The sequence below is a fragment of the Salmo salar genome, chromosome 18 (genome assembly GCF_965601325.2).
Source record: "Salmo salar chromosome 18, fSalSal1, whole genome shotgun sequence".
Taxonomy (NCBI): Eukaryota; Metazoa; Chordata; class Actinopteri; order Salmoniformes; family Salmonidae; genus Salmo; species Salmo salar.
This window is the reverse complement of record NC_138308.1, coordinates 61,951,594-61,965,035: the sequence shown is the minus strand read 5'-3', so window position 1 is coordinate 61,965,035 and position 13,442 is coordinate 61,951,594. Positions and strand designations below refer to the sequence as shown.

Sequence of the window (13,442 nt, the reverse complement as noted above, 5' to 3'; positions counted from 1 at the left end):
AGAGAGGACAGGGGGAGATGTTCAGGTGATATCAGAGAGGACAGGGGGAGATGTTCAGGTGATATCAGAAGAGGACAGGGGGAGATGTTCAGGTGATATCAGAAGAGGACAGTGGGAGATGTTCAGGTAATATCAGAGGACAGGGGGAGATGTTCAGGTGATATCAGAAGAGGATGGGGAGATGTTCAGGTGATATCAGAAGAGGACAGGATGAGTTGTTCAGGTGATATCAGAGAGGACAGGGGCAGATGTTCAGGTGATATCAGAGAGGACAGGGGGAGATGTTCAGGTGATATCAGAGAGGAAAGGGGGAGATGTTCAGGTGATATCAGAAGAGGACAGGGGGAGATGTTCAGGTGATATAAGAAGAAGACAGGGGGAGATGTTCAGGTGATATCAGAGAGGACAGGGGGAGATGTTCAGGTGATATCAGAGAGGACAGGGGGAGATGTTCAGGTGATATCAGATAGGACAGGGGGAGATGTTCAGGTGATATCAGAAGAGGACGGGGTAGATGTTCAGGTGATATCAGAAGAGGACAGGGAGAGATGTTCAGGTGATATCAGAAGAGGACAGGGGGAGATGTTCAGGTGATATCAGAGAGGACAGGGGGAGATGTTCAGGTGATATCAGAGAGGACAAGGGGAGATGTTCAGGTGATATAAGAAGAGGACAGGGGAGATGTTCAGGTGATATAAGAAGAGGACAGGGGGAGATGTTCAGGTGATATCAGAAGAGGACAGGGAGGATGTTCAGGTGATACCAGAGAGGACAGGGGGAGATGTTCAGGTGATTTCAGAAGAGGACGGGGGAGATGTTCAGGTGATATCAGAGAGGACAGGGGGAGATGTTCAGGTGATATCAGAGAGGACAGGGGGAGATGTTCAGGTGATATCAGAGAGGACAGGGGGAGATGTTCAGGTGATATCAGAAGAGGACGGGGTAGATGTTCAGGTGATATCAGAAGAGGACAGGGAGAGATGTTCAGGTGATATCAGAAGAGGACAGGGGGAGATGTTCAGGTGATATCAGAGAGGACAGGGGGAGATGTTCAGGTGATATCAGAGAGGACAAGGGGAGATGTTCAGGTGATATAAGAAGAGGACAGGGGAGATGTTCAGGTGATATCAGAAGAGGACAGGGGGAGATGTTCAGGTAATATCAGAGGACAGGGGGAGATGTTCAGGTGATATCAGAAGAGGACAGGGGGAGATGTTCAGGTGATATCAGAAGAGGACAGGATGAGATGTTCAGGTGATATCAGAAGAGGACAGGGGGAGATGTTCAGGTGATATCAGAAGAGGACAGGGAGGATGTTCAGGTGATACCAGAGAGGACAGGGGTAGATGTTCAGGTGATTTCAGAAGAGGACAGGGGGAGATGTTCAGATGATATCAGAAGTGGACAGGATGAGATGTTCAGGTGATATCAGAAGAGGATGGGGGAGATGTTCAGGCAATATCAGAAGAGGACAGGGGGAGATGTTCAGGTGATATCAGAAGAGGACAGGGGGAGATGTTCAGGTGATATCAGAAGAGGACAGGATGAGATGTTCAGGTGATATCAGAAGAGGACAGGGAGGGATGTTCAGGTGATATCAGAAGAGGACAGGGAGGATGTTCAGGTGATATCAGAAGAGGACAGGGGGAGATGTTCAGATGATATAAGAAGAGGACAGGGGGAGATGTTCAGATGTTATCAGAAGAGGACAGGATGAGATGTTCAGGTGATATCAGAGAGGACAGGGGGAGATGTTCAGGTGATATCAGAGAGGACAGGGGGAGATGTTCAGGTGATATCAGAAGAGGACAGGGGGAGATGTTCAGGTGATATCAGAAGAGGACAGTGGGAGATGTTCAGGTAATATCAGAGGACAGGGGGAGATGTTCAGGTGATATCAGAAGAGGATGGGGAGATGTTCAGGTGATATCAGAAGAGGACAGGATGAGTTGTTCAGGTGATATCAGAGAGGACAGGGGCAGATGTTCAGGTGATATCAGAGAGGACAGGGGGAGATGTTCAGGTGATATCAGAGAGGAAAGGGGGAGATGTTCAGGTGATATCAGAAGAGGACAGGGGGAGATGTTCAGGTGATATAAGAAGAAGACAGGGGGAGATGTTCAGGTGATATCAGAGAGGACAGGGGGAGATGTTCAGGTGATATCAGAGAGGACAGGGGGAGATGTTCAGGTGATATCAGAGAGGACAGGGGGAGATGTTCAGGTGATATCAGAAGAGGACGGGGTAGATGTTCAGGTGATATCAGAAGAGGACAGGGAGAGATGTTCAGGTGATATCAGAAGAGGACAGGGGGAGATGTTCAGGTGATATCAGAGAGGACAGGGGGAGATGTTCAGGTGATATCAGAGAGGACAAGGGGAGATGTTCAGGTGATATAAGAAGAGGACAGGGGAGATGTTCAGGTGATATAAGAAGAGGACAGGGGGAGATGTTCAGGTGATATCAGAAGAGGACAGGGAGGATGTTCAGGTGATACCAGAGAGGACAGGGGGAGATGTTCAGGTGATTTCAGAAGAGGACGGGGGAGATGTTCAGGTGATATCAGAGAGGACAGGGGGAGATGTTCAGGTGATATCAGAGAGGACAGGGGGAGATGTTCAGGTGATATCAGAGAGGACAGGGGGAGATGTTCAGGTGATATCAGAAGAGGACGGGGTAGATGTTCAGGTGATATCAGAAGAGGACAGGGAGAGATGTTCAGGTGATATCAGAAGAGGACAGGGGGAGATGTTCAGGTGATATCAGAGAGGACAGGGGGAGATGTTCAGGTGATATCAGAGAGGACAAGGGGAGATGTTCAGGTGATATAAGAAGAGGACAGGGGAGATGTTCAGGTGATATCAGAAGAGGACAGGGGGAGATGTTCAGGTAATATCAGAGGACAGGGGGAGATGTTCAGGTGATATCAGAAGAGGACAGGGGGAGATGTTCAGGTGATATCAGAAGAGGACAGGATGAGATGTTCAGGTGATATCAGAAGAGGACAGGGGGAGATGTTCAGGTGATATCAGAAGAGGACAGGGAGGATGTTCAGGTGATACCAGAGAGGACAGGGGTAGATGTTCAGGTGATTTCAGAAGAGGACAGGGGGAGATGTTCAGATGATATCAGAAGTGGACAGGATGAGATGTTCAGGTGATATCAGAAGAGGATGGGGGAGATGTTCAGGCAATATCAGAAGAGGACAGGGGGAGATGTTCAGGTGATATCAGAAGAGGACAGGGGGAGATGTTCAGGTGATATAAGAAGAGGACAGGGGGAGATGTTCAGGTGATATCAGAAGAGGACAGGGGTAGATGTTCAGGTGATATCAGAGAGGACAGGGGGAAATGTTCAGGTGATATCAGAAGAGGACAGGGGGAGATGTTCAGGTGATATAAGAAGAGGACAGGGGGAGATGTTCAGGTGATATCAGAAGAGGACAGGGGGAGATGTTCAGGTGATATCAGAAGAGGACAGGGTGAGATGTTCAGGTGATATCAGAGGACAGGGAGAGATGTTCAGGCGATATCAGAAGAGGACAGGGGGAGATGTTCAGGTGATATCAGAAGAGGACAGGGGGAGATGTTCAGGTGATATCAGAAGAGGACAGGATGAGATGTTCAGGTGATATCAGAAGAGGACAGGGGGAGATGTTCAGGTGATATCAGAAGAGGACAGGGAGGATGTTCAGGTGATACCAGAGAGGACAGGGGGAGATGTTCAGGTGATTTCAGAAGAGGACAGGGGAGATGTTCAGGTGATATCAGAAGAGGACAGGGGGAGATGTTCAGGTAATATCAGAGGACAGGGGGAGATGTTCAGGTGATATCAGAAGAGGACAGGGGGAGATGTTCAGGTGATATCAGAAGAGGACAGGATGAGATGTTCAGGTGATATCAGAAGAGGACAGGGGGAGATGTTCAGGTGATATCAGAAGAGGACAGGGAGGATGTTCAGGTGATACCAGAGAGGACAGGGGGAGATGTTCAGGTGATTTCAGAAGAGGACGGGGGAGATGTTCAGGTGATATCAGAGAGGACAGGGGGAGATGTTCAGGTGATATCAGAGAAGACAGGGGGAGATGTTCAGGTGATATCAGAGAGGACAGGGGGAGATGTTCAGGTGATATCAGAAGAGGACGGGGTAGATGTTCAGGTGATATCAGAAGAGGACAGGGAGAGATGTTCAGGTGATATCAGAAGAGGACAGGGGGAGATGTTCAGGTGATATCAGAGAGGACAGGGGGAGATGTTCAGGTGATATCAGAGAGGACAAGGGGAGATGTTCAGGTGATATAAGAAGAGGACAGGGGAGATGTTCAGGTGGTATCAGAAGAGGACAGGGGGAGATGTTCAGGTAATATCAGAGGACAGGGTGAGATGTTCAGGTGATATCAGAAGAGGACAGGGGGAGATGTTCAGGTGATATCAGAAGAGGACAGGATGAGATGTTCAGGTGATATCAGAAGAGGACAGGGGGAGATGTTCAGGTGATATCAGAAGAGGACAGGGAGGATGTTCAGGTGATACCAGAGAGGACAGGGGGAGATGTTCAGGTGATTTCAGAAGAGGACAGGGGGAGATGTTCAGATGATATCAGAAGTGGACAGGATGAGATGTTCAGGTGATATCAGAAGAGGATGGGGGAGATGTTCAGGCAATATCAGAAGAGGACAGGGGGAGATGTTCAGGTGATATCAGAAGAGGACAGGGGGAGATGTTCAGGTGATATAAGAAGAGGACAGGGGGAGATGTTCAGGTGATATCAGAAGAGGACAGGGGTAGATGTTCAGGTGATATCAGAGAGGACAGGGGGAAATGTTCAGGTGATATCAGAAGAGGACAGGGGGAGATGTTCAGGTGATATAAGAAGAGGACAGGGGGAGATGTTCAGGTGATATCAGAAGAGGACAGGGGGAGATGTTCAGGTGATATCAGAAGAGGACAGGGTGAGATGTTCAGGTGATATCAGAGGACAGGGAGAGATGTTCAGGCGATATCAGAAGAGGACAGGGGGAGATGTTCAGGTGATATCAGAAGAGGACAGGATGAGATGTTCAGGTGATATCAGAAGAGGACAGGGAGAGATGTTCAGGTGATATCAGAAGAGGACAGGCGGGGGATGTTCAGGTGATATCAGAGAGGACAGGGGTGATGTTCAGGTGATATCAGAAGAGGACAGGGGGAGATGTTCAGGTGATATCAGAAGAGGACAGGGGGAGATGTTCAGTTGATATCAGAGAGGACAGGGGGAGATGTTCAGGTGATATCAGAAGAGGACAGTGGGAGGATGTAATAGGGGGGTGGGGTGTGTAGTGAAGGGGGTACAGCAGTTACTTTTCGGGTGACAATGTTTCCATCCTCGTCTGTGAACTGCTCTTCTGTCACTGACTCCACAGGGATGTTTCTGGCCTCTTCTCCCTGAGGATGAAATGGTACAGTAGGATCAGACCTGACGGTAGTTTACCTGTCATCATTAGTTTACCTGAGGTTAGTTTACCTGTCATCATTAGTTTACCTGAGGTTAGTTTACCTGAGGTTAGTTTGCCTGTTATCATTAGTTTACCTAAGGTTAGTTTACCTGAGGTTAGTCTACCTGAGGTTAGTCTACCTGAGGTTAGTCTACCTGAGGTTAGTCTACCTGCCCTGGGGACATTAGCAACACAAAGCTCCATTTTCAAAAAACACTGCCACAACATGACCTTTAATACCACCACTCATCAAATAAACACACAGAACATGAAATGACTATAAGATGAGCTTCGTAGAGGATCCAGAGGAAACCACAGCTGGTGATGGTAACAGCGGACATGGAACAACACAAGCTAACATCAGCCAACAACAGTACGCAAGACTGACTTTAACTACGTCTATTAGAATGAATGGCAGAATGATCTGGAACAATGTGAGTGTGAATTCATGCTGTGATATGAAACCTGTCAATACTTTGATGTTAAAATGAAGCCAGGCGAGGAAGTAGATGGATGTAAAACATGTCAGAGAGCTGGGGAGTGCTCCTCTCATTCACTAGCTGTTACCACACGGACAGTGAAAGTAGCCGCGAACAGATCGACCCAGTCAGCCAGTAGCTGCAGCTCGTTGGGAGCAGCTGGTCAGCAGAAAGACAGCAGAGATCTAGGTTCCTGTAGAGACTGACTGTCACATCAGGCCCAGGCCACACAGACAGACAGGCCCAGGCCACACAGACAGACAGACAGACAGACAGACAGGCACAGGCCACACAGACAGACAGGCCCAGGCCACACAGACAGACAGGCCATACAGACAGACTGACAGGCCCAGGCCACACAGACAGACAGACAGGCCCAGGCCACACAGACAGACAGGCCACACAGACAGACAGACAGACAGACAGACAGACAGACAGACAGACAGACAGACAGACAGGCCCAGGCCACACAGACAGACAGGCCACACAGACAGACAGACAGACAGACAGACAGACAGACAGACAGACAGACAGACAGACAGACAGACAGACAGACAGACAGACAGGCCCAGGCCACACAGACAGACAGGCAGGCCCAGGCCACACAGACAGACAGGCCCAGGCCACACAGACAGACAGGCCCAGGCAACACAGACAGACAGGCCACACAGACAGACAGGCCCAGGCAACACAGACAGACAGGCCACACAGACAGACAGCACATTGATAACAGCACAGGCCTCACTGGGGCAACACACCACTCAGCGCCACAAGCAGGCCAGGTACCTTCAGAATGACCCTCCGCCGGTACACCTTGGTGGTGACAGTCCGTTCCTCATCAAAGCTGGTCTCCTTATCTCTACCACCCTCCTGATGAACCAGGTAGGGTTAGGGCTCTGACTTGGTTCATAACAGCCCTGTCATAGATCCTGGCTGACCTGGTTCATAACAGCCCTGTCATAGATCCTGGCTGACATGGTTCATAACAGCCCGGTCATAGATCCTGGCTGACATATGGTTCATAACAGCCCTGTCACAGATCCTGGCTGACATATGGTTCATAACAGCCGTGTCATAGATCCTGGCTGACATGGTTCATAACAGCCCGGTCATAGATCCTGGCTGACATATGGTTCATAACAGCCCTGTCATAGATCCTGGCTGACATGTGGTTCATAACAGCCTTGTCATAGATCCTGGCTGACATGGTTCATAACAGTCCTGTCATAGATCCTGGCTGACATGTGGTTCATAACAGCCCTGTCATAGATCCTGGCTGACATGGTTCATAACAACCCTGTCATAGATCCTGGCTGACCTGGTTCATAACAGCCCTGTCATAGATCCTGGCTGACGTGGTTCATAACAGCCCTGTCATAGATCCTGGCTGATGTGGTTCATAACAACCCTGTCATAGATCCTGGCTGAGATGTGGTTCGTAACAGCCCTGTCATAGATCCTGGCTGACATGTGGTTCATAACAGCCCTGTCATAGATCCTGGCTGACATGTGGTTCATAACAGCCCTGTCATAGATCCTGGCTGACATGGTTCATAACAGCCCTGTCATAGATCCTGGCTGACATATGGTTCATAACAGCCCTGTCATAGATCCTGGCTGACATGGTTCATAACAGCCCTGTCATAGATCCTGGCTGACCTGGTTCATAACAGCCCTGTCATAGATCCTGGCTGACGTGGTTCATAACAGCCCTGTCATAGATCCTGGCTGATGTGGTTCATAACAACCCTGTCATAGATCCTGGCTGAGATGTGGTTCGTAACAGCCCTGTCATAGATCCTGGCTGACATGTGGTTCATAACAGCCCTGTCATAGATCCTGGCTGACATGTGGTTCATAACAGGCCTGTCATAGATCCTGGCTGACATGGTTCATAACAGCCCTGTCATAGATCCTGGCTGACATATGGTTCATAACAGCCCTGTCATAGATCCTGGCTGACATGGTTCATAACAGCCCTGTCATAGATCCTGGCTGACATGGTTCATAACAGCCCTGTCATAGATCCTGGCTGACCTGGTTCATAACAGTCCTGTCATAGATCCTGGCTGACCTGGTTCATAACAGCCCTGTCATAGATCCTGGCTGACCTGGTTCATAACAGCCCTGTCATAGATCCTGGCTGACATGGTTCAAAACAGCCCTGTCACAGATCCTGGCTGACATGGTTCATAACAGCCCTGTCATAGATCCTGGCTGACATGTGGTTCATAACAGCCCTGTCATAGATCCTGGCTGACATGTGGTTCATAACAGCCCTGTCATAGATCCTGGCTGACATGTACAGGAATGATTTTAGATCCTGGCTGACGTACAGGAATGATTTTAGATCCTGACTGACATGTACAGGAATGATTTCAGATCCTGGCTCAGACGTTCGCCTTAAAGAAATACACTGTCCAGCCACAAGGGAAGAAGATGCATTTGTTTTCCACCTTGATCCACTGAACGTGGTCTTCACCAGCTAGATACCAGAGTACATTGGTCTCCACCAGCTAGATACCAGAGTACATTGGTCTTCACCAGCTAGATACCAGAGTACATTGGTTTCCACCAGCTAGATACCAGAGTACATTGGTCTCCACCAGCTAGATACCAGAGTACATTGGTCTTCACCAGCTAGATACCAGAGTACATTGGTCTCCACCAGCTAGATACCAGAGTACATTGGTCTTCCTCATAACACATAAACCTTGTGAGGTGAGAACAGAAGAACAGCCATGTCCATAATAACAGCACAGAGTCATGATGTGTAGAGTTACCTGGACTTTGTGCTGTGACCTCTGCACTCCTCCCTCCTCCTCCTGCCCTCCTTGTGACGCTGATGCCCTTCCCTCGTCCTCGACCTGGCCATGACCCTTCACCCCGTTGGACGAAGCCTGGGCCTCAGGAAGTGACTCGGGCTGGGACAGGAAGTCAGCGTGGTCTCCATTGGATTTCTCTGCTGGTCGGACAGGTGATGTCGTCAGGGAGTCCAGAGAATTCACAGGGCTGGGGGAGGAGAGAGGAAGGGGAAGAGAGGAGGAGGGGGGAGGAGAAGGGGAGACAGGGTGAGGAGAGAGGAAGGGGAAGAGGGGGGGGTGGGAGAGGGAGGGCGAGGGGGGGAGACAGAAGGGGAAGAGAGGAGGAGAGGGGAGGGTGGGAGAGGGAGGGTGGGTGAGGGTGGGAGAGGGAGGAGAGAGGAAGGGGAAGAGAGGAGGAGGGGGGAGGGTGGGAGAGGGAGGGAGGGGGAGACAGGGGGAGGAGAGAGGGAGGGGAAGAGAGGAGGAGAGGGGAGGGTGGGAGAGGGAGGGGGAGGGTGGGGGAGGGTGGGAGAGGGTGGGAGAGATTACTTCAAATTGATTTGTATAAATTAAGTCAGATACAAATGAACAGTTATTCAATACAATGCATTGTAGTTTAAGACAATTTTCAATGCTATTTGTGATACAATTTTGTCATTTCAAATCAAATCAAATGTTATTCGTCACATGCTGACTAACAAGCCCTTAACCAACAACGCAGTTCCAGATTTATAGGCTACACCACGTAATTTATCTGTGCGTATTATTTACTGGTTATGCTATATTTATTTTTAATATTTAATTTTATTTAATCTTTTTTAACTAGGCAAGTCAGTTAAGAACAAATCCTTATTCATAATGACGGGCTACCAAAAGCCTCCTGAGGAGACGGGGGCAGGAATTAAACCTTTAAATGTAGGACAAAACACACATCATGACCAGAGAGACAACACAACACTACATAAAGAGAGACCTAAGACAACAACACAACACTACATAAAGAGAGACCTAAGACAACAACACAACACAACACTACATAAAGAGAGACCTAAGACAACAACCTAGCATGGCAGCAACACATGACCACAACATGGTAGCAGCACTACATGAGAACACAGCATGGTAGCAACACATGACAACACAGCATGGTAGCAACACATGACAACAACATGGTAGCAGCAACACATGACAACACAGCATGGCAGAGGCACAACATGGTAGAAACACAGCATGGTAGCAACACATGACAACAACATGTTGTGCCTCTGCCATGCTGTGTTGTCATGTGTTGCTGCTACCATGTTGTGGTCATGTGTTGCTACCATGCTGTGTTGTCATGTGTTGCTACCATGCTGTGTTCTCATGTAGTGCTGCTACCATGTTGTGGTCATATTGCAACACAATATGACAACACAGCATGGTAGCAACACAACATGGCAGCAGCACAACATGGTAGCAACACATGACAACAACATGGTAGCAGCACAACATGACAACACAGCATGGTAGAAACACATGACAACAACATGGTAGCAACACATGACAACAACATGGTAGCAGCAACACATGACAACACAGCATGGTAGAACACAACATGTCAGCAGCAACACATGACAACACAGCATGGTAGAAACACAACATGGCAGCAACACAGCATGGTAGCAACACAGCATGGTAGCAACACATGACAACACAGCATGGTAGAAACACAATATGACAACAACACAACATGACAACACAGCATGGTAGCAACACATCATGGCAGCAGCACAACATGGTAGCAACACATGACAACACAGCATGGTAGCAACACAACATGACAACAACACAACATGGTACAAACATTTTTGGGCACAGACAACAGCACAAAGGGCAAGAAGGTAGAGACAACAATACACCAACAATACATACCATCATTACCTAGATGGTAACAGTACCCACATCACGCATATTGTAGTATGTGAAGCTATATAGTTTAGGACTTGCCTTGTAACTGCAGGCACACATTTCTGTAGCCTTATAAAAGTTGTGTGCATGGTAGATAAAACGTAAATCATTGGTAAATCATGTAGCGATTTCCCATACTGAGGAAGATTTTAGGTTCAAGAGGGGGACCCACGGGAGTGAAAGTTAAGCTCCACCCCTGACAACATTATTCATGTTTAATAATTATATCAGACTCTACCTGGTGTCCTGGAGGTCGTTGCCCTCAGCACTCAGACTGCGGCCAGGTGTCGGGGGCTCCACGTTCACGCTGGACGTCTCACTATGCCAACCTGCAGGTGACGACATCACATCTTTGTCTGCCTGCTGCACCTGAGACAAGATGGCGTTTATCCTGTCCTCCGTCATATCCTCGTCCTCCGAGCCTTCCTCCAGCGCCATCTCCTCCAACAGAGACTTTAACTTCTCCTCACTCATCTCTCCCTCCTCTTCCTCTTCCCCGGGAGAACCAGACCCCCCCCCCAGGGCAGGCCTAAAGCCCAGGGTCTCTGATGGGTCTCCTCTGGCTCCAGCCAGCCACTCATCCTCCCTGACCACCCCCTGAGGAAGATCAATCTGACGTATCAGCATCCCCATGTCAACATCCTGCTCTCTCACCCCTGCCTCCCTGTCATGGGGCTTGTATGAGGCCACTGACTCTCTGCTAACCCCTGTGTCATCTTCAGTGGAGGTCACTTTAGGGCCCCCGCCTTCCCAGGCGCCCTCCCCGGGGCCCTCCCAGGCGCCCTCCCCGGGGCCCCGGGAGTCTAGCGGTCCTGAGGTGTCTTCCTCTACCACCATTGTGGGGGGTTGAGCATGGGGGGCGGGGCCTGGGGTGCTGGTGGTCTGGGTGAGTGACAAGTCACATGGTCTAGTGGGCGTTCTAGAGGGGGAGTCTAGGCCAGCGTCCTCGTCAAAGAAGTGGTTGCTGCTTAGCGGGGTAGAGGGCTGACAGATCAACCCTGTGGGGGTCTGAAGCTCCAGCTGGATGCTGCTGGAACCTGGATGAGATAACCACAACACAGTGGAGCTGAGATGGAGGGACACAACAACATGAAGACACTCAGCATGTACAGGAGGAAGGAGGGAGGAAGGAGGAAGGAAGGAAGGAGGGAGGAGGAAGGAGGAAGGAGGGAGGAGGAAGGAGGGAGGAAGGAGGAGGAAGGAGGAAGAAAGGAGGGAGGAAGGAGGAAGGAAGGAGGGAGGAGGAAGGAGGAAGGAAGGAGGGAGGAAGGAGGGGGGAAGGAGGAAGAAGGAAGGAAGGAGGGAGAAGGAAGGAAGGAGGGAGGAGGGAGGGATGAGGGAGGGAGGGAGGAGGAAGGGAGGAGGGAGGAAGGAAGGAGGGAGGAAGGAAGGAGGGAGGAAGGAGGGAGGAAGGAGGGGGGGAGGAATAAGGAGGAAGGAAGGAGGAAGTGCTATTCATATAATACTGTCACCTGCAGATAATCACTGACTCCTATAACAGACAGGCAAGCTGTTAGCGCTCAGCCTTGCAGGTAGCAGTTAGGAAGGAGGATGGAGGGAGGAAGGAAGGAAGGAAGGAGGAAGGAAGGAAGGAAGGAAGGAAGGAAGGAAGGAAGGAAGGAAGGAAGGAAGGAAGGAAGGAAGGAAGGAAGGAAGGAAGGAAGGAAGGAAGGAAGGAAGGAAGGAAGGAAGGAAGGAAGGAAGGAGGAAGGAGGAAGGAAGGAGGAAGTGCTATTCATATAATACTGTCACCTGCAGATAATCACTGACTCCTATAACAGACAGGCAAGCTGTTAGCGCTCAGCCTAGCAAGTAGCAGTTAGCTAGCAGTTCTTTACATGGCTCATCTGCAAATGGCCTGTTGGACTACAGGCCTGGATATGACTGATAATGAGTTTAGTCAACAGGTAAACATCTGTGATGTTAATCACATGGATACGTAAGTTCAGAAGATGAGCAGTGAACCATAAGGGACTACATATAGACCTGTAGTTCCTATATACATAGCTAATATATAGGGGGGCGGGGCCTAAGGAGCGGGGTACGACAACAAGGAGCACAATGGGACATGGTGAGGAAGAAGGGGTAGCAGCAAGAAATTTAGGAACTATCACAGATACTACTGTAAGGTCCCATGGACAGATCAGGAACTATCACAGATACTACTGTAAGGTCCTATAGACAGATCAGGAACTATCACAGATACTACTGTAAGGTCCTATAGACAGATCAGGAACTATCACAGATACTACTGTAAGGTCCCATGGACAGATCAAGAACTATCACAGATACTACTGTAAGGTCCTATAGACAGATCGGGAACTATCACAGATACTACTGTCCTATAGACAGATCAGGAACTATCACAGATACTACTGTAAGGTCCCATGGACAGATCAGGAACTATCACAGATACTACTGTCCTATAGACAGATCAGGGACTATCACAGATACTACTGTAAGGTCCTATAGACAGATCAGGGACTATCACAGATACTACTGTAAGGTCCCATGGACAGATCAGGAACTATCACAGATACTACTGTAAGGTCCTATAGACAGATCAGGAACTATCACAGATACTACTGTCCTATAGACAGATCAGGGACTATCACAGATACTACTGTAAGGTCCTATAGACAGATCAGGAACTATCACAGATACTACTGTCCTATAGACAGATCAGGGACTATCACAGATACTACTGTAAGGTCCTATAGACAGATCAGGAACTATCAC

At 49.2% G+C, this 13,442-nt stretch overlaps 1 protein-coding gene across 11 annotated transcripts in view; it reads right to left on the bottom strand.

The window, feature by feature from the left end:
• ank3b (ankyrin 3b) overlaps positions 1 to 13,442 on the bottom strand; it is a 692,976-nt gene that overhangs the window by 23,736 nt on the left and 655,798 nt on the right. For 9 of the 11 annotated variants that reach the window (XM_082965026.1, XM_082965032.1, XM_082965029.1 and 6 more), the window contains 4 exons: positions 10,942 to 11,740; positions 8,736 to 8,964; positions 6,739 to 6,822; positions 5,340 to 5,423 (listed from right to left, as the gene is read on the bottom strand). In XM_082965026.1, coding sequence (XP_082821152.1) covers positions 5,340 to 5,423; positions 6,739 to 6,822; positions 8,736 to 8,964; positions 10,942 to 11,740 — 1,196 coding nt within the window. The remainder of the gene's footprint in view (positions 1 to 5,339; positions 5,424 to 6,738; positions 6,823 to 8,735; positions 8,965 to 10,941; positions 11,741 to 13,442) is intronic. The other 2 variants (XM_082965030.1, XM_082965033.1) reach the window with 1 other exon arrangement.